Here is a 27,000-nt window from a genome sequence, read left to right on the forward strand (position 1 = left end):
TGTTGAGGTGCTTGCCCCCTCCTGCCCTCCTCCCACTTTTCTTTGTGTACCTTGCCGCCTCCTGCCTCATTATATCGTTTTATAAAAATCTTTTTTGCTTTGAGCTGTGGTGCCCTGATATGTTGTTGCTTGCCACCTACCTCCCTTTCGTCCTTTGTAATTGTTTGACCACTGAGTTGTTAGTTGCCCACCCGGTAGTCCCGCATTGCTTCTTACCCACTCCCTTCCTCCTGCCTTGTGTTTTTGATTGCCCACTGCCAACCTCCCAAGTTGATGCTTGCCCCCTCCCATCCCAGTAGGAAGAAAAAACACTGACAAAGTAGTTGGTCTTGCCTTCCCAAGAGGTATTTAACTTTGTAAATTTGTGCCGTGCAGCATGACTGAAAGTAAAAGAGAGAGATATGATGTGGCCGAGGCTGACTACATCATACCAGTTAAAAAAAAAATCAGTCATGCTGCACAACAGCCACGCTGCTGTACAATATGGCGAAAACAACTTTGACAAAGCCATATAACTCTCACATAGGTGAGAACTGTTGGCTTTGCCAACGCCTGTTCTGGATTGAAATTTGTCTTTGGTTCCTGGCATTCCAGCTACACATCCATTGATTTTTCTAGTTTTCCTTTAGGATGTATATGATAAGAATTTTCATTGTTTATATGTATATGACCAAGATTTGAAGTGGTTTTAGTATTTGGTTAGGGGTTATGTTTGTTTCATCTATGTAATGAGGTTTCCAAATCATTATATGTAGTTTGGATTCCTATTGGTTCTTGTATGTGACAAGGATTTCAAGTAGTTGTTTTCATGTGGATATGAATCCCAAATTATTTTCATATTGTTTGGATTCCCAATTAGCTGCCTGTATATATAAATGGAGATTTCCCTTCAGTTTATGGAATAAGATTAAAGATGGTTAGTTGTATATCGCAATGCTTCCCATTTCTAGGTTGTGACTGAATACATTGCAATTTGTTGATTGTGATGACTGGCATTCCCATTGACTGGCTTTGCAAGATGAGGGATGCAATTTGTACTTTGTCTGCATTTAGGGTCAGGTGTATCAGAGGGTTTTACCCATTCTGTGTTTGTGGTCACATGTGTTTGTCCATATGGTCCCTAATTCCTACTCCCATTGCTTAGGTGGGAGTAGAGAGATTTCTTACTGGTTAGAGGTTGTAATGAGATGCTATCCCCAACAACGAGGTCATTTGCGACTAGGTTTCCCATTAGGTTCTTTGGATGAGGCTTTCTATTGGTTGAATGGGAATGATGGCATATTCTTATTAGACAACTGAATTAATGTATTTCATTACTTTGTTGTGTGTCATGGAACCTCCTGTTTGGCTGTGTTCATTAAGGCCTGCGATCAGGTGTTTTTTTAGTTTTGTTTAAATTTGCTATGAGCTCTCCAGTTGGCATTTGAATTGAGGTATCGAGTTAGATGTTGGGGTTGGAGACTTCAGTCAAATGTTTTGGGTATGGGCTATACTCGTATGGGTGGGGTACTGGCTGTAGTTGGCTCCTTGTGAGGAGGCCTGTTGATAACAGTCCTGCAGATGGTGTTCGGGAGCAGACTTTTAGGTGCGTATTTGGAATGAGGACTTCCGCAATTTCTTTTAGAAGAGGAGTATAAGTGAATGTTTTGCTTGAGCGTTTATATTGGTTTTTGGTATGATATCTAATAGTGGTAAAAATGGCCCTTCATGGATTTTTTTCCCCTCAGGTTTCCCCCCATTGCAGGGCATGGAGCATCCTGCTGGAGATCAGAGCATTGTAGGGGTTCTTGAATCTGCCATGAAGCTAGCAAAGCAGGATGACCACGACGATGATGAAGAGGAGGATACAGAGGACACGCAAAAGGTCTGGCAGGATTAGGTGACCATTTTCTCTTATCTGTGCATTAGTGCATGCAATGCCATTGGATGTTCAGTTGTAGCCTACATGCTTTTCCAGATTTTTTCATCAAACCCATTGGTTTGATATTTGCATGTATTTTCTTTACTTCACATTTTACTGCCTTTCAGATGCAAATTAATTTTCACGTCATCACAGTATTTCCATTTTATTTTTTTAATTCCTTTTTCTGTTGTTTTAGTATTTGCCACAGGTTATTCCTGTCACTTTTATTTTTAGTTTTTTCAGAGGCGATGTTAAGTTTTGCTTTAGTTGTTACTGGAATATCTTGAATTGATGCCGTATTTTTGAATATCTGGAATACCCCAGTTACTTTGTGACTTCACCTGGTGTCAGGCTCCTTTCAGAGGGCTCCGGGCAGAGAGGAGCTAGTGGGTCACAATCATAGTAGTTGGGTGTGTTTGTCACTGGTGTTCTGGGGTCCATCTTGCTGTGGCTCTACAAACGGGACCAGGTATGCCTTTTCCACACTTGACTCTCAGGGTAGTGAGGATGAGGAGTCAAATGCTTCTCTGGTAGTTAGTAAGGCGGGCAAGAGCTCAGAACTCAACAATCAGACAACAGACAGGCATAGAAAATGGTCTGTTTAAAACTAATGTTTCCCATGATAAGCTACCACCACCGATTTATGTGACCAACCCAGGACATGGGCAGTAGTTCCCATATCCGCTATAAGTGCACACTTTGTGCGTCCCTTCAGGTCATAGAACAGGTTCTTGACCTCATCTTACCATGGACATGTCTAAGCCCCAGTGCACATGCTAGATTAGCGTGATTGCAGGGCAAAAAAAAGTCAGGATTAGTTTCATATGATGCCCACACATGTACAACATGCAGGGAACATTCCCGTCCCAACACCCATGCTTACTCTTATCGTTAGTTTTTATCCCTCTAACCTGTTCATTTGATGGTTTGTTTGTGCTAAACGAGTTATTTGGTGAATGGTTCAGAAAAAAATACAAAAATAAGGTAAATTGTATATTGGTCTTCCTCTAAAAGGATCTGAAATGATGGGATAATTGGTCAAACAGATTGAGTCTCCTCTTCTAAACCCTTGAAAGTTCTCAAAGGACTTTTTTAAAATTTATTTTTGTACAGCGTGCTCATGACCCTCTAATAAGGGTGACTGAGCACTACTCCAAATACAGGAACAGATAAGTTGTGGTACATAGCAGAGTAGTTCACATATAGAGGGATCAAGATTAACAGATCATTAATGATGAATAAACCGCCAATAGCCAATATGAAGACGATTCATTATGTTACTTATATGGTTGTCTATACTCTATACCAGAGGTCTTCAAACTTTTTTAGGTTGAGCCCCCCCAGCTGAATTTATTTAGATGTCGGGCCTCCCCACCACTTGACAAAAAATTCTGGAACCTGGTATTCTACATAATCGACGGTCATCTGCATTTCCCAGTCCATATCTGGCTAATAATGTTAAACACAGTAAGAGTGTTTAGAAAACTGCAGGTTTCGAGTTGGTGTGGTGAAATGACAGAGGCTTACTACACAGTCCAAAACTACATTTTTCAAGATAAAATGTGTGCAAATTGTTACGGGTTCTCCACTTAATTCTTGCAAAGCCTCCTCAAAGAAACTTCTGTGGTCAATAACATGAGTACCATTCAAAGACTATGCTCTCCACTGAGAAGCACTGTCCAATGGCATTAAAAAAAAACAATTTCAACTCTGGCCATCCTAAGCAGCACTGCCCCATTCTCACCTCCCAGAAAAAACTCCCCATTCCTGCACTGCCCATCCTATCACAGCTTCTCTTTCCATGAAAAAAAGCGGTTGACACCCTCTGCCAGGCATTGAGGTAAGCAGTTTATTTGATACACAGGTTGTAGCAGGTGTCTTCCCTGGCAGAGATGTTTTAAGACATAGGCAACGTGGGCTCTGGCCCAGGGCCCCAGCCTTTAAGGGGGACCCCTGATAGAGCCAGCTCTGTTCTGGAGAGAGTCTTACCCTGACTATCTTGAATCATTCTTAAACAGATTGTTTTAAATAGCATTTTCCTTTAATTTATTTTTACTATGGTGATGTGTGAGAGTCTACTAAAGACATTTTGCAGACAAATGTGTTTAAGTTTCATGCAACACACATGAAAAAAGTTTATTTTAGAACAAAACCGCACTGCACACACAAGAAATGGGAGGGTGTCACAGAGATTATTTGCAGTAATATTAGTGAGCTGCCGCTGTGCTACAATATTGAATACACACGTCACTATCCCTGAATATGAAATGTCAACACATTTAGAATTTGGACCAGTGTGCCAGTGCACGGTCAGTGACCAGACCGAAGAGGGCATGAAAGAGCTGAAACTGGATCATAAATTCAAAGCTGTTCTGAATATGGCCCCCCCAAAATCCTTAAGATGTCCCTGTTCCCTGGACCTGGGAATGAGGCAGGTGTTTTCTTTGGGACAATGGTAGTGGTCAGGATTTCTGGGATCAGGTGAACGAAATAACCTGCAGAAAATCCTGGCACATTTTAAAAGCCCTTCTGGAAGGAGAATGACATTTATTTTCACAAAAGATTCTAATTTCAACTTTTTCTCAATCCATCTGCAGAAAAGTGCAAATAAGCATATACTGGGGAAAATGGGTTTCTCATACTTATGCTTTTTCTACCTAAGCGTGCTATGGTGAGCCCAGGCGGTCCATATGTTACTGTAAGTGACAAAAAGACCACTGTTAAACACTTTGTAAAACAATAAATACATAAATAACATACTCACGTTCTTGTTTTCACTTATTCTCGTTCACTTGCACTCTTTTCCTCTTTCTCTCTCCCTCACACACACTCTCATCTTCTCTCATTCCCTTTCCCTCCATTTTGTTGCCCAATGTTACGCTTCTTCTTTCCCATTTCGCTTTCTATCTCTTCCTTTCTCTTTTCACTCCCTTCTATTCCACACTCACTTCCTATCTCCCTCTTCCTCCTACTCCCACCCTTTTTTCATACCTCCTAATCTCTCTCTTCCTCTGCCCGCCTTCTTTTTCTCAACTTTCAGTATATACCTCTCCTCACTTCTAAGGCCTCGTTCATCCCCTTCCCCTCCCATGATTTCTCGTCCTCCATTCTGCCTCTCCCTCTTCCACTCTCCTTCCTCCTCTGCTTCTCCCTCTTCCTCTCATTCTCCTTCCTACACTTTCTTTCACTCTATGCCCCGCTCTAATCCCAGATCCTTTTATGAGTTTCATCTCCTGCCTCCTCCAGCTTGTCTTTAACTGTCCCAGTTCCCTCTGGATGCCAGCAAAGCCTCGGTGTAAATGCCAGGCCGGGTATGATGCCCCTGCCCTCCCGTTCTCCGGACAGATCTGGATCCTTAATTGTACCCTTCTTAATCTCTACCGGAAAGGGCGCGGTTTCTCCAAGGAGCCCGAAAATCTCTCTAAATATTTTCATTTTACTGGTACGCTGTTAGACAAGTATTGCAAGGATTCTGGAGAAGGGGACGCTATTTCCGTGGTGCCTTCACTGAGTCTTCATTATTTTTTATGCTGCCAGCAGCCGGCGAATAATTTCGCAGATATTTACAATACGTGCAATAAGCAAAACTGGTGTATTAAAAAATGATTACCCGAGCCAAGAACAGGCGCGCAACGCCCATTGGACTTGAAGGGCTTCTCTCCCCCACCCCCTCCTGCGTCTCTGGGTGGCAGCCCGAGATGAAACAGCTTCAACTTCGCAGACACACAGCCGCACCCGAGTACTCCACAGGTCTTTTAAAGACCTTTTGCATGTTAATCAGGCGTTGATGTCTTCACCCCTTCTTAGGGCCCCTGCAGCTCCACTCTGCCTCTCCGCCTGGCAAACAATGAAAGGTGAAATACATTTTATGGCGGAGAGCGCGCCCCCCCTGAGATGGCGTCGCGCCCCCCCAGTGGGGCGCGCCCCACAGTTTGAATAACTCTGCTCTATACCATATAGTGATGACATGTAGAATAATGCATTATTGAGCTGAATCATGCTTACTCAGGGTGGAGATAATTGAGTCGGCAGGTATCTTGCACAGCATATCTCTTGCCTATAGTTCTTTTAAATAGCATATGAAATTCAGTGTATCCACATTTACAGGCTTCTTTTCTCAAACAGAAGTGGTTTAAGTCTGAGCCTTGTGATGTTCTCTATCCATCCTTTTTTCTTGGACCTGCTGCCCCTTCCATTTTCTTCCTGCATGTAACTGTAGAAATCTTTGGTAGGGATTCCTATGCTGTTTTGAAGTCTTTGTTTTTAAGCACTTGCAGTTTTTATTACCCGTTTTAAACTGCACATGACATCTCAGTACAGCCTGTTAAATGTGTATAAGTTGCTGAAGCAGAGGAAGTGCTGGTCCTTCTATAAGCATTAAAACAGTACGTTTGACATGGTTGTGGCCAGGGAAGCGTGTCTGGTTGTGTTACTACTTGAGAAGAGAAATGCTAGTTGAAAAGAATTTTAACGAGTGTGGGCACAGTGCTGGCAAGCTAGTGCTAGTTCTCCTATTGAATTGGGCATTTGCAGTTTACAAAAGTATTTGCACTTACAGTTCTTAAGTTGTTGTTGTCAAGTATACCTGTCAGTGTAGGACGCCTTGTGACATGGTGGTTGGCATTCATCAGAAGAAAGCAGTCTGTTATTGGGGTTCTTTAATAGGCTGCTACCAATTTCCTTTGTTAAAATATCTCCCCAAACTCTTATGTATCTCAGTGGCTCATCAACCAACAGCAGCTCTCAGCAGCTCTCGACAAAGAACCTGAAGTAATGTTAGTGAATAAGAGCATGCTGCTTGCTTGTTTGTTTGTCTACACTAAACTGATAGCTCATCTACTTGATGGTAAAAACCTAAGTACTGTGACTATAACTACTTTTGTGAACTGCATGTACCATAATGTACGGCACAGGCAAGGCCATTTAAAAGAATGATTTGATGTCTGAAAAGTTGAAGGTCCGCGTTCCTCCATCTAACTGTGACAGTTTGTAAATGTATAGGAAATGGTTACATTAAGCATCGGTTATTTCAGAAAAGTCGTGTTTTCCTCTTTGCTTTTCATTTCTTTGGTTCTAGGTTACCAGAACACAACTTCTTGGTAACTGCAGTTATTAACAAGAGTTCTGCAGTTGTTTCAGAACTCTAACTTTCTTTCTTTTGTTATTAGCGTGGTGGACATCTTGTACCTGGGAGACCTGCCCCAGCAGTGAGGCCCACACACGTTTCTAGCAACAAATCTGCTCAAGAGGCCACAACGCCCCCTGGCTCTGCCAAGCCCAGCCCCAAAGTCTCCACTAAAGGTAATGGATCAGTAGAAATGGAAGAAACCCAGCCTTTGAAAAAGAACTTCAAATTGTAGAAGATCACAGGCCAGTGCTCGATATTTATTGTGGGTTAGAAGAGCATTCCTTAAACTCCATACACTAGATTATATTGATCATTGTTGGACTGGAGCAGTCCTTGCATATGATGCTCTGTTTTGGGTACCTAATAGTGGTTGGCGTTATCTGCAAGCTAAGAAGATTCTCTGGGGCAAGAGCTCAACCCCGGGGTAGGGGGGATTGAGGGGGGGGGGGTGCTCGAGGCGTTCTTTCAACCTTCCCAACACAAGTAAAAGTATTCAGTGGTCCATGTGTCTTTCCTTACTGTCGAGGTAACATTCTATGAAATAAGTAGTGTATGGTGTGCTCCCTCATTTCAGATTGCCCTACTTATACTTTTAGCTTCCTTGTGTCAGTGTATATATGGTTCTCATCTGGTGCTTCTGTCGGAGTCTTTCTGTCTCATTGGTCCCGTCCCACTGATTCCATATCTCAATGTGACCATGGCCAGCGTATCCCCTCCTAGTAGTCCGTGTGTCCTAGCTCCAAATATAGATATTTACCTACCACAGTGCCCATGTCTGCATGTCTCTAGTCAAGCTTTCGATGTATTAATATGTTACTGTCTTTGTGTCAATCTCTGTGTCTCTATTGTGAGAAGCTGGCCTGTTATATGCTGCCCACTAATTAAAGTGGGCACCGTGCACTAGTCCAAACGACCCTTATTGATGATTAGGCCAAAGACAACCTTTAAAGAAAGCTATCCTAGTGGTAACTGTGGAAAGCAGCCTTCAGGCTAAGTCTCGAAGGAATGTAAAGCAGCTTGTATTTACCAGATTAGAACCTCCTTAATAACCAAATGAAAGGAGAACCACACAAGAGATATATAATATATATCTATTTATTACTAAACACTCTCTACTAACCTCTTTATGAGATTGGAGCACAAAGTACACAATATTAAATCACTAGAACAACAGTAAATAGCACAATACACAGTGGGCTCCAGGGGAGAACAAACCATATACTAAGAAAGTGGTATAACAACCACAACTTAACTAGACACAGTGCCTAGAGCCCATAGAATCACTGGGACCCCAAGGAACCACCCAAAGTAGTGACACAGGGGACCCACGGAGGACGGGTGCAGTGTGAGGACACAGATGCAAGCTCTGTACAACTCTATGGGAAAGTTACAGTTGGAAAATTAAATATTAAGGACACTTCGGAGAGGACTTCAAGCAAACCCTTTGGAACATAGAAGGTTCTAAGGCCAGCACCTTTCTGAGTACCGGAGTACCCGTGTTACCTATCCCACGGGAGCCGGGTGCATAGGTGTCAAGTGATGTCGGAAACCTTCGTCGTTTTCAATGGCGTGACTCAAAGAAGTACTGCTGCCGGGAAGATGAAAAGTGTCCAGTGGAATCCAAGCCTGGTTCCGAGGTGAGAAGAACCTGAAAGCAGAGGGGACAGAGTCTGGGTCACTTCAGGGTGACCAGGGACTCGGTAGACGAATGCCCACAGATGTTGGGTGCTTCAGGTGAGATGACGGGTGCTTGACTCTGCAGCCACGGGGACCAGGAGATGTTGACGACGACCAAAGTCCGGAGTTGTCCCACGAAGGATGTTGAATGCTGAGGGGTCAGTGTCCAGATTGAACACCAACAAGCCTTGGCAAATGCGACCCACTCGGTCAGAGGAAAGCAGGCTTGGTGTGGACCAGCAAGGTCCAGGGGACTCTCCAAGCTATGGGGAGTCAGGGCACGTCTGGAGCAACCAGGAAAGCCCAAGAGAAATCAAAGTTACCTTCTCGGGGACCCACAGGCCAACGGACCATGGATCGCGAAGGGACCTCGAGCTGAATCACAAAATACCAGACCACGGAACACTCGTGGAGTGTAGGCCAGAAATCTTCGGTGCAATTACTGCTCGGGTTCAGGACTATACGTAGCCCAAAGCACAGCCTCAGGGATCGCCCAAAAAATATGCTGCTGCAAAAGTACACGGTGCACAGGGGTTCGGGTTGCTTGGTCCCCACGAGGAATACTGGTCTCAGAATTGCTTAGAGGGCCGATCGACCTCAGAGATGCTCAGGAACCCACCTCCTGTGTTGCAGAAATCTTCAGAGTCCTCAGAAGCTCGGGAGATGCAAACCGGTCAGATGCGTTAAAGGTGCCTGCTTCGCAGGGGAGTAACTCCTTTACTCCAAGGGAGATTCTTCAGTCATCCAGCGTAGTGTAAATCGTCGAAGTACTTGGTTTCTGTTTGCAGAGTTCAGTCCAGGTAAATCTAAAGTCCTTTAGTCAGAGTTCCTACTTTATACCCAAGGAAGGGATGGGACAAACTCTGGTGACCCACCTATGGGAGGGTCAGGACAGAGGGGTGGTTACACCCATGTCCTTTGTCCAGTTTCGCGCCAGAGCAGGAGCCAATGACTCCTGCAACTGGTTTGTACTGGACTATGCACAGGAACACCAAATGTGCCCCCAGTGCAGACTTCAAACACTCTGAGTGCACCCACCTAGCCCCAGTACACTAAATCCTGTCTGGGAGGTGGTCACACTTCCCTGAGACAGAAAACAGATTGTCAAGCCTTCCCCTGCTCGAGCTTAGCTCAGCAGCAGGAGGGCAGATTCGTGTCTGTGGCTGGCAGCAACCAGTGTGTCGCATATGTCCCTTTAGGAGGGAGGAATCATACCTCCCCCGCCAGTTACTGGCTGGGAGGTATGATTTCAATGTGTTTGACACCAAACACAACATGTTTCCAAGCAGCCATTTTAGACTTAGCATTTACCGCGAGGTTATAATGCACTTAAATATATATGGTTGGCTGCATCACAAACAACCCCGGAAAATAGGTTCCGAAGGCTGCAGAGGGGCTCAGCTCATGCAGGGGACACCCTCTCACATAAAACCCAGCACCCTGCCTTCTGAATTGATAAAGCCTGCCATAGGGGTGATTGATAGGTTTATATGTGCAGTGATTTAGGATAGATATAGTGAACCTATATCTAAGTAAGGGGTGCATTCACCACCATACACAGGCTGCAGTAGCAGGCATGTGGAGTCAGTTTGAATGGTATCTCAGGGGACGCACAATACATGCTGCAGCCCCCTGGGAGGCCTCGGGGGGTACCTATGCCCTGAGTATATAGTATACCATATACTAGGGACTGATAAGGGAACCCCAGAATCCAATCTGGAGTGTACCTAAAGTCCATGCAATCAATTTAGAGGAGAAAGCAGCTAGGCTGGGGTCCTGGATAGCTGGATTCAAGCCAGTCTAAGTTGAAAACAGTAAAACATCAGCAAAAAAGTGGGGGTAACTATAAGAAGCAGATCATACTCTCCTATATCTATGATTGCTCATCAGGGTATATTTGCATCACTGTTTTTCAGTTTCAATGTTAGTGACTGTGCATTGCAGTGCTCGTGAGCCCCAGTTCTATTGTACCACAATCAAAGAGTCCTCGTCTTCCATTCCTTCTGTTTCCTTTTCCCTGTCTGTATAGAAAAATATCAATACCACTCTGTCCCTGTACCAGGGACAGTGTGAATGGAAGTAACTTCTGTTTGTGGAATTTAACAGGGCTAAAGCAAAATCCAATAGAGGCATTGATGTAAATGCATTACAAAGGTGATGTTTATACACTTGGGGACTTTAAGAAAGGCTTTGTGAACAAGGAAATGTGTTGAGTTCTAGAACATTGATGAGAGAAGGGAACTAGAGGGCATGTGCTTCTAAAGCTTCTAATGCGACTTTACACCTTCTGTACTTTTTAGTCTGAAGTTCAGGGTAACCTGTAGGTCTAGGGATCAAGTGGGCCTTTCTTTTGGGAATTAGGTACTTGCCCCAAACTGCCTGGAACAATTATAAGACCACCTCTCTGCCCCAATAACCTTCTAGATACAACTGTTTGGTTAGTGTGGAATCTGGAAATTGGGATAATCACTGTAGATGAAGACTAGCACTCTCTCATACCACTGTGCTTATATGCTGTTGTTTCGGGAAATTAGTTTGCTTGTTTTACATGCGATTATCACAGTATCAAAGGTTGCCACTACACAGAGCAGACCTAGTGTTCTCCAGATCCCAAATAATAGAGCGTACTGATGTGTATTGTACAGGGGTGTGCCAGTAATCTCTATATCCCAAATGTTATAGGAACGTTCTGGAATATTTGAAAGTCTAGGTCCATTCCATTTTATTTCAGAGTGTTGATGACTGCCAATATTGACAGTGGTACACACTTTGTCCTCTTTATGTCTTAATATTACAGACGGTCCATAGTCAATCCTGTGAGTACTGGTCCATTATATCTTCCTTATCACACAAAATTGGTGGCCTGCACTATAGGGTTAAACTCGTTCTTCTCTGTGCCACACACTTAGAATGCTCATTATGTTCCTGAACAGACACCAGTCACCTTTCTACTCTCACAAGTACTGTGAGCAACCCATCACTAGTGAGGTTGGATCTGATAATGCTGGAGATCTGTCTCTTTTCACTCCCTTCAATCTACCTGATTATTGTCTCCTTCCTTCACTTTACATGTGTATTTTCTTCCTCCTTCCAAACTGTTATTTTCTCTGCCCTCTCCTTGTCTTGCCTCTTCCTGCCACCTAATTTCTTTCCTTATCTCTTTTCTGCCGTTATCTTTCAATGTTTGTGTCATGCTCTCCCTGCCTTCTTTAACCAATTTCCCCATGCCGTGTCTCGATAAAGCTGCCCCCTCTCTCCATGTCTCACCTTTGTTCAAACTCTCCCTGTCACTTCTCTCTCTGTCCGCCCTTCTTCTGTTCCACTTCCTTACTCCTATCGTCCTTTATAATATCGCTTCTACCTGCCTTCTCTATCTCCTGACCTCTTCTTTGCTTTTCTCTTTCTCTCCATGCCTCTTCTCACTCATTCCCTCTCTTTCACCCATCCCTGCCTCCATTTTCCTTGCATATGCATACACTGCCACTGTCCTGTGTTTGTTCAGCCTTTACCTGTCTATTCCTCCTTACTTCCTTCTTTCTATTTTTTTTTGCCCATTCTTTCCTGTCTGCATGCTTCTTCCATTTGCCTCTTCCATTTCCATGCTCAATTTCCTTGTATCCTAGCCCAACACTTTCTTCTCTAACCTCTCCCTCACCAGTCCCTCAGCATCGTCACTTTATTCCTCTTTTTTTCCCTCTCATACAATTTCTCTCATCATTCTTCTTTTCCTGCCTCTTCTCTCCTTTCTCTGCCTTTTGTCACCCACTTTCTCCCTTTTCTCTCCCTGTCTCTTCTTACCCCTCTCCATGTTTCTTCACTTTATTAATGCTGCCTTTTCTTTTCACTCTGTCATTTCTCTGCATTCTCTCCTCCCCAGCCTTCTTCCTACCTCCTCCCTCCCATTTCTCCCCCACCTGCCCCCAGTCTGTCTTCTTCTACCTAGTACTTAATTTGAGCCAGTGGTTGCAGGTGGGGCGCACCAGCATTTATTTTTAGGGACCGGCACATGTTTTCCCTCACCAGACTTTGACCCAGAGCAATAAAGAGAAAAAGGGGAAGAAAAAGAGAAGAGAAGAGAAAGGAAAACAATGACAAACAAAGCAAGAATTAAAAAAAAAGTCAGTAAGAGTGAGACAAAGGGGAAGCGAATATCTGGTGTTGATAAAAGAGGCATGAGTGGGAGTTGACTACGTACCCTTGGCATTCATTAGTGACAATCCCAGGTTTATGAACAAATCTTTGGACACCGGCACTTATTCTTTTACAAATCGAGCAGTGCTTTTCCCACTCACCAACATCTTTCTTCCCTGCTCCATTTCTCCTATCTTCCAGTCTGCTATCTCCTCTACGTCTGCCTTGTCTTCTCATTCTCTATTTTTTCTCGTCCCTTGACTTTTTATTCCCCTACCAGCTCCCCGCTCATTCCATCTCCTCTCAGTCTGCCTTATATTTCTATTTCTACTATTTCCTCTGTCTCAGCTACCTTTTCTGTCATATCTACCTACCACTTCACTTTCTCTTGTACTTTTTTCCAGCCCAGCAGCAGCTAGATTTTCTCGAAGGCCGTAAGAAGCAGCTGATGCAGGCAGCACTGCGAGCAAAGCAGAAAAACGACATGGAAGGGGCCAAGCAGTTCCTGCGTCAGGCTAAAGGGCTTGACCCTATGATAGAGGCGTCACAGAGTGGGCTACCAGTTGATATCAGTAAGGTGAGAGTATCTACCCATGCCAAATATATGGATGTGATTGGTCTTACAAGGTGTCAAGTCCTACTGGGACACATATTTGAGTACTGTTGTGTGGGTGAGTAGATGTTAAGAGGCTTTTTCTGACAGTAAATAATGGCCTGAAAACCTATAACAGATTGCCTGAGTTTATGTTGATGGGCAGGCAAAAGTTATGTAAAAACTAATGCCAAAGAAAGAGGATATCTAAAGGGACATTGCTGCAGTGACATCACTGAACCTGAGGCATTTCTTACACTGAATTTGCCCTTTGGTAGTTCTGGCACTACGATTGCTACCACCTGTAACAGAGATGAGGAAAACAATGATATGTACAGAAAGTAAACCGAGCTCTCTGAATTCGGTTTACTTTCTGTCTTGTCCACTCTTTGCCCATCGTCGAGTGATAATTATTGCACATGATAAATTCCGACCAACGCCATGTCCCATTTTATTTTGTGTGATAAATATTGCATCCTACCCGGGCCACCCATAATCGAAGCCTGTCTGTAATACATGGTCGAGTAAGCCTTGGTTGATTTGCTAAGGCACTTCTGTAGAGGTTTGCCAAAGGGTAGTATATGCAAGATTAAGGTAGGTTATCCTAACCCTTCCCAGTTACTCTTTCCTGCATTCCCATTTGTTCCACTCCACAGTTTCAATCTCACGAAAGACAGTTGGTTTTAGAAACCTGGTTACAGCTTCCAAGAATTGATATCTGGCAAATAAGAAAATTCTCATTCGGAACACTAGAAGAGACCTACCTAAGTTGGCTGCTGGTGTTGCAGCAATTGGCAGCCATACTGTTAGGGAAGGGTAGGAATAACACACAACATAAAAAGTTTGCTGTCTGGGAATTGCCTGTAATCACTGACATTGGGAGAGCAGAAAATGAAGTATTATCAGTTGTCAGATGACCACTCGTGTTTCCCAGCTGAGTAAATGTACATGGCCTGGGTGCACCCCTTTGCTGAGCTTTCCCAGAGAGCAGAAGGCCTACAAACTGGTACTTTCTAGTGCATCAGCATTGAAGAAACAGACACCTAGAAGGGCACATCTTCCAGGTTGGGTGTGAGTGATAAAAAAAGGCTGCAGAGATACATGGGGAACACTCCAAGGCAGCATAATGTAGACAAACCAGCATTCACAGACTATGAAGAGAAGAATAAAAAAGTGTGAGTGAATACAAAATGAGCATAACAAGAAACCTAAAAACACAAGCGATGTCACAAACCATATGTTGAGCATAAAAGTACTTACTGTTTAAGGAGCAACAACAAAGGAACTATCTGCTGGGTTCATGGAGGGTTGCGTATTTAGTAAAGTTCCACATGTTGTTGACCCTGGGTGTTCCAAATTCTATTGTGTGCTGCTGAAATATTTTTGGCATTAGGGGGATCTACAATAAAAATTAACTCCAGGTCCTTAAAAATTAGCTTTACCAGTCGAAGATAATTTGGGAAATGTCAGTTTCAGTATGCTGTCTGAAATGGGTTGGGCTTGCTTAGGTTTTGGTTGAATTTGGGAGCTCTGCATTTATCTTCTGCTTGTTGAGTCAATAATTTGAACTTGTCATTGCTTAGCTTAGCGATTCTCTAGATTCTATAGTCTCTGAGCTGTGTAACTCTTCTTTCTCCAGATCTTGAAGGACTGGGGCATTATAAACCCATTCCCTTTTTGGTATCTCTGTTTTAGGATGACTGAGGAAATGCACAAACTGCACCCTGTTACTAGGTAAGATCTTCTTTTCTTCTGGGCACTTATAACCTTTCTTTCACTTTTGATTTTAGGTGCCTCAGGCCCCTGTGAATGCTGAGGATTTTACCCTTGCTCCGCGCCGTGGAAGTAACGTTACAGCGAAAACGACAGCACAGTATACCGACTTGATGGAGTTACTGAAGCAGCAGCATGAGGTGGGGCTCATCGCTTTACATTCCTGCTGTTCCCTTCCACCTCTTATTCCAAACAATAATTTTTCCTGTGAGCACAGAGATGAATTTGAGCCCTGCTGTAGCCCCCCCCTGTTAAGCAACCCGCTTATTTATTATATGCACCTTGCGCAGTTTGGGTCTTCTTCCCTCATCTTTCACCTCCGGGGTAGCTCATTAAGGGCCCTTCATACTATTGTTGAATAGTTCAGGGGAGTTCGACAGGGTTGTGTTTTGTCTCCCACCCTATTCTCCCTCTATATGAATGGAGTGGTTAGTTTCCTGCAAGAAGATTCAGCAGACGCACCAATCCTGGGGAAGGATAAAGTACCGACCCTCTTGTTCGCAGACGACACCCTGTTGGTGTCAAAGACCCCCATGGGGTTACAGCGACTTCTAAATAGGTTCCAACTTTTCTGCGATACCAGGGGGCTGGTAATGAATACCTCAAAAACAAAATGTATGGCCTTTAACCCCCATAAGTCGTATAGAGGCAGCCCCATGCTTAGAGGAACACCCTTAGAAAGAGTTAGTACCTTTGATTATCTTAGTATCCGCCTCTCAGACAACATGTCTTGGAAACACCACCTTACAAAGATGTTGATGAGCCATAAAAGGGTAGCGGGATCACTTGGGAAGGAACATCGCTCATCGCACAGTAGACGGGTAGTGCCAGCCCTTCAGGTCTACAAAGCAAAGGCAGTTAGTATAGCATTGTATGGAGCTGAGTTGTGGGGATTTGAGAAGACCCACGACCTCTGCAGATCAGAACATAAGTTCCTTAGGGAACTAGTGATGGTGCCCAAATATGTTCCCCTCACTTCCCTTATGCTTGATAGGGGCAGACGATCTATTGGCGATGTAGTAAGGCTTCGGCTGCTGCTTTTCTGGATTCGCATTAGCGAACCCAAGAGCTTCTGCCTTACGCGGAAACCCTTTCTGAGGTCATCAGGCTAGACACAGTAGCAAAGTGGGATGGATTTCTAACGCTAGGAAAATGATGTCAGCCATAGGGCTCTGAGCTTAATGGGACAAACAGAACCCACCGAGGAAAGAAGAGCTCAAGCGTCTTTACTGGGAACGGGTGGACCAACAAGAATCTAGCAAATCAAATTTGGGGAGACTAACTGCAGAATTTTATCTTCATAAGCAGGAAAGATACTTGAAGCCCTTTTTAGATATATTTCAGGTCCCACGGGACAGAACTTTATATATCCATTTCTGGTTCGGAACACTCCCTGTCTGTGAAACTAGAGCTAATTGGCATACACGTAATCCAACCCCAAAGGACTGTCCATGCTGCAAGGCCCCGGTAAAAAGTGTTGCCCATTTTATGTTTGCATGTCAGGCATACTCCACAACGATGGCAAAGTGGCCAAAACTGATTTGCCGGCAACTGGGCACACAGGAGCATTGCGTTGCCCTGCATATTTTCTTAGATTAGACTCCAGACCGCTCTTTGCCAGTAGTGTGGCCAAGTTCTTAAGCCATGCATGGATCATAAGAAGGAAGATCCAGACAGGAACGCTGCAGTCCGCAGTAGCATGAGGTCCACATGCAACTGATGCAGGGCTCTTAAGATGGTAACCCATGGCTTATTTAAATACCTTGCACGTGCACTTTACTGTTTTTAGTCTCCCTACAGTGCTTCCCTGCGGGGGTCTGCAAATTGGGTTCAACTGAAACTGTATGGTAACAGGAAGCATCCCAGTGCCTCTCCCTATATATTTTAGAATGTAATGTATGTATATTTTTATTCTACCATGTTTTATTATCGATAGCCCTACTATTGACTTGCCGAACAGCACGATGTCCCCTAGTTTCTGCAGGGTATTAGAATGTATTGGTTGTATATACTTGTAACATGTTTTTGTATAAATTGACTAATTTCTTTTACATTTGTTTTTAATTGTTTTTCAAAAAGCAAACAAACAACATTACAATAACTTCCCCTCAACAAAAAGCACATTCAACACGGAACAAAAAGAAGAGAAAAAAAAAGTTCAGTCACATCAATATCCCCATATCTCCTACAATCGAACACCTGATGCCAGAGTGTAGATAAAAAACAATAAAACAGAGAAGAAAGAAACGCATCTGCTCACTGATCCTAGTCATGAGTTACATAGTCGATTTGGAATAATGATAACTTGACTAATTTTATATTCTTTATTTAAAATTGTGTTTTTATAGCTTTTATGACGCGAGCCATCGAAATAAAGCTTATACAACAACTATTGTTGAATGGTGTTTTTCTGAAGTGGAACTCATGCCATGGCCTCTAACAATTTCTCCATTGTCATCCAGATGTGTATGTCTTACTCAAAGCAGTTCACTCACCTGGGGAACATCACAGAAACAACCAAGTAAGTGCTCTACCACCTTCTCTTGTTCTGCTTCAGCATCTTCATAGTTTCTCCCAGCCCCCTCTCTTGCTCTGTTTCGGACCTTTTCTCTCACTCTGGTCTGGCTCCCCTTCTCCTTGCTGTCTTGCTTTGCTGCTGCCCTATCTATGTCTTGCTTTTTTTTGGCCGCCGCTGTCTCGCTGTGCTCTCGACCCCACTATAAAATTCCCATCTCACTTCACGTGATCCAGACATCTTATTCAAGTCCTGGACTGACATTTATCATGTAGTTCAATTTGGAAAAGAGTTACTATTAGTTTGTACCCATTTAACAAATTTGATTAAGGCAGATGTGTCCAACCTAATGCCCGGAGGATCCAATCTGGAACAATATGTCTCTGTAAATTCAGATCACTTGTGTGTACATGTATCTTATGTGGATATTTAAAAAATGTGCCAATTATCTGGATCTAGATTTTACCCCTTTAGACTAGGCACCTGATGAGGATGATTTATTATATAAAATTCTAGGACTGAAAATGTGTTCTACACACATCAAGCTAATGGCAACTCCATTCACTCCTGTGTCCTGGTTGGTCTTTGTTCGCCTGTCTTATCCGAGCTTTTGCAGTACTCTAACTTGATTAGTTCAGAGTCTCCTCCTTTCATCTTGAGATAGATACTTATCTTACCTTCATCTGTCTTTTTGGACTCTAGTCTGCCTTTTTCCTGAACTCTGTGACCACTGTTTCTCGCTGATCTCTAGACTTTGTTTCTCTGAGCTCCAACCACCTCTCTGCCACTGGAATCTGACTCCACCTTGTGTTTTGCTGGACCCCTTTCCCACCTGCGTCTCTCAGGCCCCTTCCTCTATCTTACGTCCTCTGACTCTCCATGTCTGCCTTGTTAAGCTCAGCCCCATCTCTTTTCTCTTTGGTTCGTGCCTTCCTCTTTCTTGCACAGCTCTGCTCCACCCTGCCCCCTGTCCCTCTTACCTCTGGCGTCCCTTTGGTCTCATTAGGCTATGTTCCAAAGCCCCCCTTTAATTTCTAACTGCCACCTCTCCATGCTTTGTACCTCACTCTGTTTATTCCAGATTGGGCCCCCTTTTCTGTGTCCGCTCAACCTGTTTTGCCTTCTTCTCCTGTACTTCCTGCTGCACTATCTTCCTTTGGACTGCTTTTTCTTTATTTTGCTTAGTTCTTTGCATCTCCTGATCTGCTAATCCCCCTTCCATTCTTTTTCTCGGCTCTACCCTTCTTGCTCTCTGTTGTGCCCCCGCTTGTTTTTGATTCTGCCCGTTTTTTGGGTATAGTCTTGGAAATCCCATTTTCTTGCCTCCAAATTTGCTTAGCTCTGTTCCTGTGTCACTAGCGTCCAAACTCCCCCACCTCATCCTGGTTGCCTCCGATATCCCAACTCTTTCTGCCTTTCTTGACTCCACCACTTTACCTTTGTTTCTTTTGACTCTGGCCCTCTTTGTTGTAGCTCTTAGCTCTGCACTCTTGTCTGGTTCTTCTCATGCTCACTCTTCCAGCCCCTTGTCAAAGGCTAGCTCTACTCCTGCCCTTTTGACACTCAATGCTTCAGTCCCCCCCTCACTCTTTATGCTCCCAATTTTCAACTGTCTCTGTGCTTCACTGTCTTTGCTCTGTATTATGCCAGCCCCTTCCTCTGCTTTTACTTTTTATGTGCCCCGACCTCTGCCTAACAAATTCAATGTGTAGAGTGCCTTATACCTTGGCATCTCAATGATTCTCACCTGTTATTTTCCTGCTTAGGTTTGAGAAGATGGCAGCAGACGGTAAGAAGAACATTGAGATTTTGAAACAGGCCCATGCCAAGGGTTTCCCGCTTCCTAAGTTTCACTATGAGGAGCGAACTTTCAGTATTGTCAAGTAGGTACTCACCTTACAGCCATTATTTGACTTTACAAATGTTTCACAGCCCTCACTAGAGCTTCCTTCTTTATGACTCTTCCTGTCCTCTCACCATAGCTGCTGTGGCAGGTAAGGCACATGGTTCCTCATCCTAATTTGCAGGATTTTGGTGACTCTTAAAGACATAAAAAACACACTCAGGACATGTTAGTCTCTCTAATCCTGCTCCTCATACTATGTCCAACCTACCGTTGTTTTTCATCACTTTGCTGTATGCCTATTAGAGGCAGTTGGCAGTGGATTGACGTTTCCAACAGCCTGCACCATTAATGAAGTATAGTCAGATTTTCTCTACTATTTAGAAAAATAGGTCAGATAATTTTTTAAGATAAAGCAGTGTAATGGCTCGCCCATTTTAGTATTTAAAACATTAAGCCTCTTTCACTGGTCTGATTGAAGGCAACACCACAATTATTACTAAGTCTGAACCAAAGATGGAGAAGAATCGTCATTGTGGACTTTGAGAATTGTAAACTGAGCACTCAACATCTATACAGATTCAGCAACCTATTAAGGTTGTAAAGAAAGCTTTAGCTAAATATTCTATGCTATTTGAATGCGGGTCAGGAGGATCTGGCCAGCCATAAGGGATGAGAGAAGCTATGGCCACATGTATCATTATTTCAAATAGCGATTACCTGATGACGATTCTCTGAGAAGCTCAATTAGGTAATCTCTGTTTGTATTTAGGAAACTCCACGAGTTTCATTTAGCATTTCCTAATGAGTCGCAAATCGACCTACCTCATTATTAATAATGAGTCCGTTTGTAATTTGCGACCAATTAGGAATTGATAAAATCACAGGGATGGGGGCCTGCTGGGGTCAGAAGACCACCATGTCTGTGACACTGTTAAATGAAGCAATTTTTTTTTTTTAAATGCTGCACGTTTTCCTTAAAGGAAAACGGGTTGTGTTTAAAAAAGAAAAATCAAACGTTTTCTATTCATTAGGTCGAGCCTGTACAGCGCGTGCGCTGCTCTGCGAGCCATGCTGTATTGGAGTATGGAATAGAAGCCCGGCCCACTCTCTGCCCATATTTGTCATTGGCTTGTGTCATTGTCCTTTGTAAATGCTGGCTTCTGATTGGTTAATAGGCTTATTAGTCCCTCTTTAGTACAGCCTTGTCTTCATTCATAACCTCCCATGAGGACTGGCCCTTTTACTTTGGTTGTCACACAGTAAGTCTTTTTAGGTCTTTAATGGCGTTGCAGCGCAAAGCGCTGCTCGCTGGGTGAGAGATATTGTAAGAGAGCAGATTTCAGAAGGGGACTTGAAGCCCCGCCCCTCATTTCCATTGGCTGGCGTCACCGTTAATGCTAAACGGTGGCCTGCCATTGGAAATGAAGTATTTTTGTTTCCGCCCTTTCACCTTTTTATCCGGCCCATCTGGACTGTCTCGTCTGCTTTGCGCTGTCACAAAGCATCTTCTCATCTTTGTCAGGGCCATCTGTTTTCACTCAGCCCAGTGTTTATTTTTGCATCGCACTTTCAGTGAAAGTGAAAGCGCGATGCAAATATAAACAAGCGGCTGAGTGAAAACAGACGGCGAGCCCTTGTTCATTCAGGAGCGCAGCGTGCTGGGAAACAACTCAATGTCTCTAAATATACCTCAGCTGTTCGGAGCTGCTTGGAGTAAAGTTTCCTCGCGCCCCTCCTTTACAGAAAGGCTATTTTCATCAGCTGGGGCTGCCGAGGGTGGGTGGCATGAGTGCGGGTTTAGCTCCAGCCTTGTATCCCTGCTGCCCTTTCCCATCCCCGCTGCCAGGACATGATTGATCAAGAGAAGAATCCGAAAAAAAAGGCAGCTGGCGGTGCCTCGGCTGTTGTGTGTGTCTTTCACTGGCTCCTAATTGGATCGCATCCTAGTGCACCATGTGTATGTTTTGACAGCTATTGTTTCTTTGAAAGGGAAACCCTGGAACACGGGCCCTCATCTACAGTACGCTCGAGTGGTGCCTGAAGCATGGCGTGTGTACACAAGGGGTGCCACACAAGCTGGGCGCACACCCGCTTTAAACACTTATGTGAACATATGCGCGTCAGTGCGGGGATTGAGGGACTGCAACAGGTGTGCATCTCACGCTCATTGCTGCTGACATCATCTAACACCTGCGAGACAGTTGGCACCGCTTGGTAAACTCAGTGGCAGTACCAGAGGCCGACAGCAAAGTTGAGGAATAACCCCAAACAATGACCTCTGTGTTTTTTTAGGGCGCGCTGTGTTAGAGCTGCCAGGGAACCTTAAGTAGGTGAGTCACTTAGAGGCACTTTACATAGCAAACAGAATGGAAGGCAGCCCTCTCTCAGGGCTCCAGAGAAAGCTCGCTACGTGTGCGCGCATTAGCCAGCAGGCATAGTTTAACTAAGGCAGTACAAACAATGCGGTCCCTACAATCGGTGGTGCCTGAGTGTTGCTAACATAAAGCATCTCTGTCTTCACTCTCCAATGCAGGTTCATGACAAGAAGCTGTTACACTCGCAGGGGCGGCCTTAGGCATGTGCAAGCTGTGCACCTGCACAGGGCCACAAAACCCCAGGGGCCACCACGGCAATATATATCCTTAATATAATAATCCTCTGAGGATGGATACATATTTGCGTGGCTGCCCCTGGCAGGGATTTGGCGGCCTCCGGCTCTGTTCCACTTCCAAACACCCTGACCCCCCCTCTTCACTGGCCTCCACGCTCCACCCCGCCCGGACCCCCTCTTCCAGGGCCCCCTACCTATGCTCCCTGCCCAGGGCCGCCATGAGCCTAGAGCCGCCCCTGACACTCTGAACCACATGGGTACCACGCCCCGGCCTTCAAACACAAACAGTGCACACTCCACCCTGTGTGAGAAAAGACTGCCCACCCACCCGCAAGTGCTCCAAGACTCACGAGTGTGCATTAGCAATGAGCACCTTATGCGCCCTCGGTTTCAAACAACTAACATGGCGATATCTCACGGGAAGTATTTATTTACTTGATGACTGGTGGTTGCCAGGAAAACACGAGCGGTTCTTGACGTAATCCTAAAGAATGCCACTTCTCCCTGTTAGAGCCGAAGTTATTGCTGGTTATTTTCGCTTTTCCTCGCGTTAATCTGTTCCACTAAACGTGAATGCCTCCTAGATTTCGTTGAGTCATTACAAAGGAAAGAATGATTTAAATCGGACCATAAATGAATGTTGTCTTTTTTATTTCTAAATAATAAAACCTGCCCATGTATATAGTGCTAAGAACTCTATTCTTTGTGAGCACCTCGCGTGCACTCGTGGCCTTGTTATGCTACTCCAATATATTGCGGCTTTCGGCCGTGGGCCCATCTGTGATACATTTAATCACCCACCTCACTGAATTCTAAAATCCAGCCGATGTACGCGCAACGAGTGCGACCTTCCTCCTCCCCCGGGGTCCCCATGTTGTGGCGGGAATCTCTGGGATAATGCGATTAGTGAGAGATTTCCCCACCCTCATGATTTGAAGGCTGCGCTCAAACGAGATGTTTGCAGAATAATCTTAGGTCCTTTCTGTAGTATGTCTGGAACACAGTCACCTGAAGCACAACAGAAAATGCGGTTGAGAAATATTTTTCAAAAGGGGCATTATTTCAGAAAAAAACAGGTGTCCGAATGCTAGCATGTCCAGTTAAACTCCTCCACTAATTTTTTTAATTTCATATGAGTGTTCACAAATTCTTCAGCCACGAAGTGCGTATGCCAGTCTACTCCTTTGATACCTGTATCCGGACAGTATGGCATTCAAATGCTGTGAATGTTAAAGACCCCTTTTAAAGAACACATATGCAGGGGGGTGGGGGGAGCAGGCTCGTTCTTGGGTTCTTTTCCTAAAGCCGCACATTAATTTTATTACCCTTTACGTCATGCACACGTGCCATTCCTTTGTCATAATTCCCCGTGCATTGCGGTCGCCTCACTAAGTGGTACCCTGTCACCCCCGCCCCTCTATACTTTCCGCTATCAGCACATGCTTATTGCGGAACACAGACACTTTATTGTATAGTCAACCGCAAATAGGCGGCTTTACAGTAGCACGACACGAAGGAGGTTAAAGTACGCATTTGCTCGCGGCCTTTTCTTGTGCGACTTAAGTAATATATAAATATCTATTAACTTGTAAAATGATTAAGTTAGCCTTTTGTCCTGCATTAATGTTGAATATTAATTTGATTACCGGCATATATAACATATATAACATACATAGATATGTGTTCAAATATAAAGCTTGAGATAGTATATGCTTTAATATCTCAGTTTTGTATTGCATGTGTGACGGCGCTATCAGCCAGCACTGTTTTCTTTGTGCCTAAATTAGGTTGCCATCTGCGATGCAGTGGTTATGCTTTGTTACAAAATGTAGTCATCTTGTTTTTCGGTCTACATAAAATATTGTCTTTCCCACAAAATAACGCTGTTTTATTGTAACCAAACTCGCTTGCATGTCTTCCTTCTCTAGTGGTAATAATGCAGGGCTTTTTATTTAATCAGAAACAGTATTCACAGGAGTCATTGACAAGTTCAAAAGTATTCAATGTGTTGTCGTGATTACCGTCATATGGGAATGTCATTGTGCTAAAAATACATGGGAGCTAAGCTATGTTGTAGTAATGTGCGATAACGTGCTGCATCTCCAAATACTTTTAAGGTCCTAAAGGCAAGACCGATTGCATTGCAAATGCTTGTTTAGTCTGTACGCACTGTTTTATTTAAGTAGTTCCTCCTACTGCAAGCACAACATGCTTTTCTGCAACATTCAGCATGTCATGCGTGCTTTCACTGTCTAGGCAGCCCGGGACAATGGTGGCTGCTTCTTTGCATAGGTCTCGCATTTACTAGAGTTTGAGCTAGTCTCATTGTACACGACAATGCCTTTTATTTATGTGTAAATTATCAAAACATATAAATAAAGGCATTGTTATTTACAATGCCAATAGCTTAAACTCTCGCAAATTCGACACCTATTGCATTGCAAAGGCTTGTTTTTTAAGAGCAGGCAGTGGTCCGTGGAAAAAACATTTTTACGAACATTCACAAAGGGGAAGGGGTCTTTTTTGGAATGGGTTACCACCTACTTGAAGTAAGTGGTGAAATGCTAGTTTTGCAACTGCATTTCGGTCATAAAAATTCCTACTTGCCGCTGCAATTCAGTATTGGGAAGGGATGCCCTAAACACGCCCCTTCCTAATACCAAATCGGTATCTATTTGCAAGTCCAAATTGCAATTTGGTAACATGTTACCGAATCGCGAATTGAAATTCATACATACCAAAAAGCATTTGACCGGTCGCAAACAGCCCAATTCTGCAAATCAGGCCGTTTTCGACCAGTAAAATACTTGATACATGCGGTCCAAAGAGTTTGGGTTGCCCCTTCTATTATAGCTACATTTCAGCTGTGTTAGCATGAGTATTTACAGAGAGAAGGAGGTTGGTTTACCCCCTCCCCTTTCTCCAATGACATTAGGCCATATCTAGATCACACTGCTCTCCCGTCCTTGGGGGAAGAACATGTGGAAGAGCTGAAAGCCTTGAAGAGGTGCTCTTTGTGCTCCAAGTCGTGGTAGCTTGCCCAACAGTCAAGCAACTGAAAAATATAAAAACTCCTGTATAACTTTTCATCCCTACACCCCGTCTTAAAAGTGTTTCAGGGAGTCCTAGCTTTTAGACAAGGCCCTTTACATGGGATGAGGCCAGAATTATGATATGAAAAAGGATGCCCTCTAGATTTTTAAGTCCTACCATCCTGTATTTTTATTAAACACAAAATTCTAATATCTCGGCACAATAGGTCTCTTGGGTTATTTGCAGCCGTACTTCTTTGGGTCAATAAGGCATTGACCAGACTATCTCCTGTGCAAGCCTATCTTTGAGCCTAGTTGTGAGAAACTGGATTATTAAAGGTGAGAGCAGGGTATTATCTTCCAGAAAATTAGTAATCTAGCATCTTGTTAAGTGAAGCAGGTTGATTGAGGAATCCTGAGCTACCCCTTGGTAGCTGTGACTTAAAATGACAGGATTCCTTCAGAGAAAATGTGTGACCTTAATGATGTAAACAACAGTACTGTCTCAAAATCAGTCAGTAAAAGTTACAAATCAATGTAGTAAAGAGAAGAAACATTTAATGACTAAAGTTTTGACAAAAATTGGTAAATGGGATCAAGAATCTTTTTTGAAGAAAAGGCAAAAAAAAGTAACAATGTAAATCTTCTGAAGTCACTGTTTTCATATAAAGATCAACTGCCTCATTTAGAGTTGGGTATGCTGCCTGATGGGCCACCAGGTGAGTGGAGGCCATAGCCTAGGTTGCCCTAGTCGGAGATTCCCATCTCCTTGGCGGGTTTCTCCAAGCCTGTCACACCTGTGGCTCCACTGTAGACTCAGTTAAATGCAGAGCAAGTGACTTGTTCTTTTGGCCGCCTCTGTATTTCTTTTTTGGTTACCACAAACTCCCAAAACTAAAGTTTGCTTATGTTGAACAAACTATCAATAGCCCGGATATGCAGGGAGTTTTCTCCCTGCCTAAAGTGGCCTTTGATTTAACTGCCTGGGACCTCCACGCATTGCAGGGAAATCTTATGGCAATCACTCTACTGTAAACAGGGAGGTGTTCTAGATTGGTGGTTTCCTAATAGGAATGGGGCAGTCCTATGGCACATGGGCAACGCAAAGCTGGTTTTCTACTGCCTCTAAAGAGGTGGGGGAACTTTGATTTTGGCAGGATTGGTGGACTGCCACTTTCTCATAGTTAACCCACTCGGTCAGGGTCTAAATGACCCACTGTGTGTTCAAAAGCTATTGCCATGTTTACTGAATTTGTAGCAATACGTTCTAATATAGAAACGATAATCAGTAGATTCTTCAAATGCTCTTAAACCTGGAATACCCTTTTGATATATTTTATAATACAAGATGACGAGACACATTGTCAAAAGTTTCATAATCCAAGATACTTCTTTCTGATTTGAGCATGGTGAATTGGCAAAATGGGGAAAGACTACATTCCACCTGCGCTTCATGTTGGATATTGTTGAAAGCAGCAAGCTACTTAATTCTCTAGAATGAATCGGTTGTTTGCCCTATATAAAAAATCATTACATAAGTTAGTTTTTTTAGGAATACTTTGGTAGGGTTTCATTGACATGAAACCGCTTGTACTGAAGCTGTATTCGAGCACGGCTACCCTTTTGTTAATTTGATCTTGGGAGATGCAATTACTTTTGTTTCGCTGTTGTATCATTGCCTTGTAAATAAGTGACCCGATGAGCTCTGGCACTGGGCTACAAAGTGGTCTGGCTGGCCTAGGCTCCTCACTGGCTATGGGGGAGTTATTTTAGCACATTGGACCAATCACAT

At 43.8% G+C, this 27,000-nt stretch overlaps 1 protein-coding gene across 4 annotated transcripts in view; it reads left to right on the forward strand.

The window, feature by feature from the left end:
• The window catches only part of CC2D1A (coiled-coil and C2 domain containing 1A), a 322,722-nt gene that overhangs the window by 179,821 nt on the left and 115,901 nt on the right, over nucleotides 1-27,000 (forward strand). For all 4 annotated transcript variants that reach the window (XM_078685567.1, XM_078685558.1, XM_078685572.1 and 1 more), the window contains exons 12-17: nucleotides 1,728-1,864; nucleotides 7,072-7,204; nucleotides 13,244-13,416; nucleotides 15,222-15,344; nucleotides 17,667-17,725; nucleotides 19,486-19,602. In XM_078685567.1, coding sequence (XP_078541693.1) covers nucleotides 1,728-1,864; nucleotides 7,072-7,204; nucleotides 13,244-13,416; nucleotides 15,222-15,344; nucleotides 17,667-17,725; nucleotides 19,486-19,602 — 742 coding nt within the window. The remainder of the gene's footprint in view (nucleotides 1-1,727; nucleotides 1,865-7,071; nucleotides 7,205-13,243; nucleotides 13,417-15,221; nucleotides 15,345-17,666; nucleotides 17,726-19,485; nucleotides 19,603-27,000) is intronic.

Source organism: Lissotriton helveticus, chromosome 1_1 (genome assembly GCF_964261635.1).
Source record: "Lissotriton helveticus chromosome 1_1, aLisHel1.1, whole genome shotgun sequence".
NCBI lineage: Eukaryota > Metazoa > Chordata > Amphibia > Caudata > Salamandridae > Lissotriton > Lissotriton helveticus.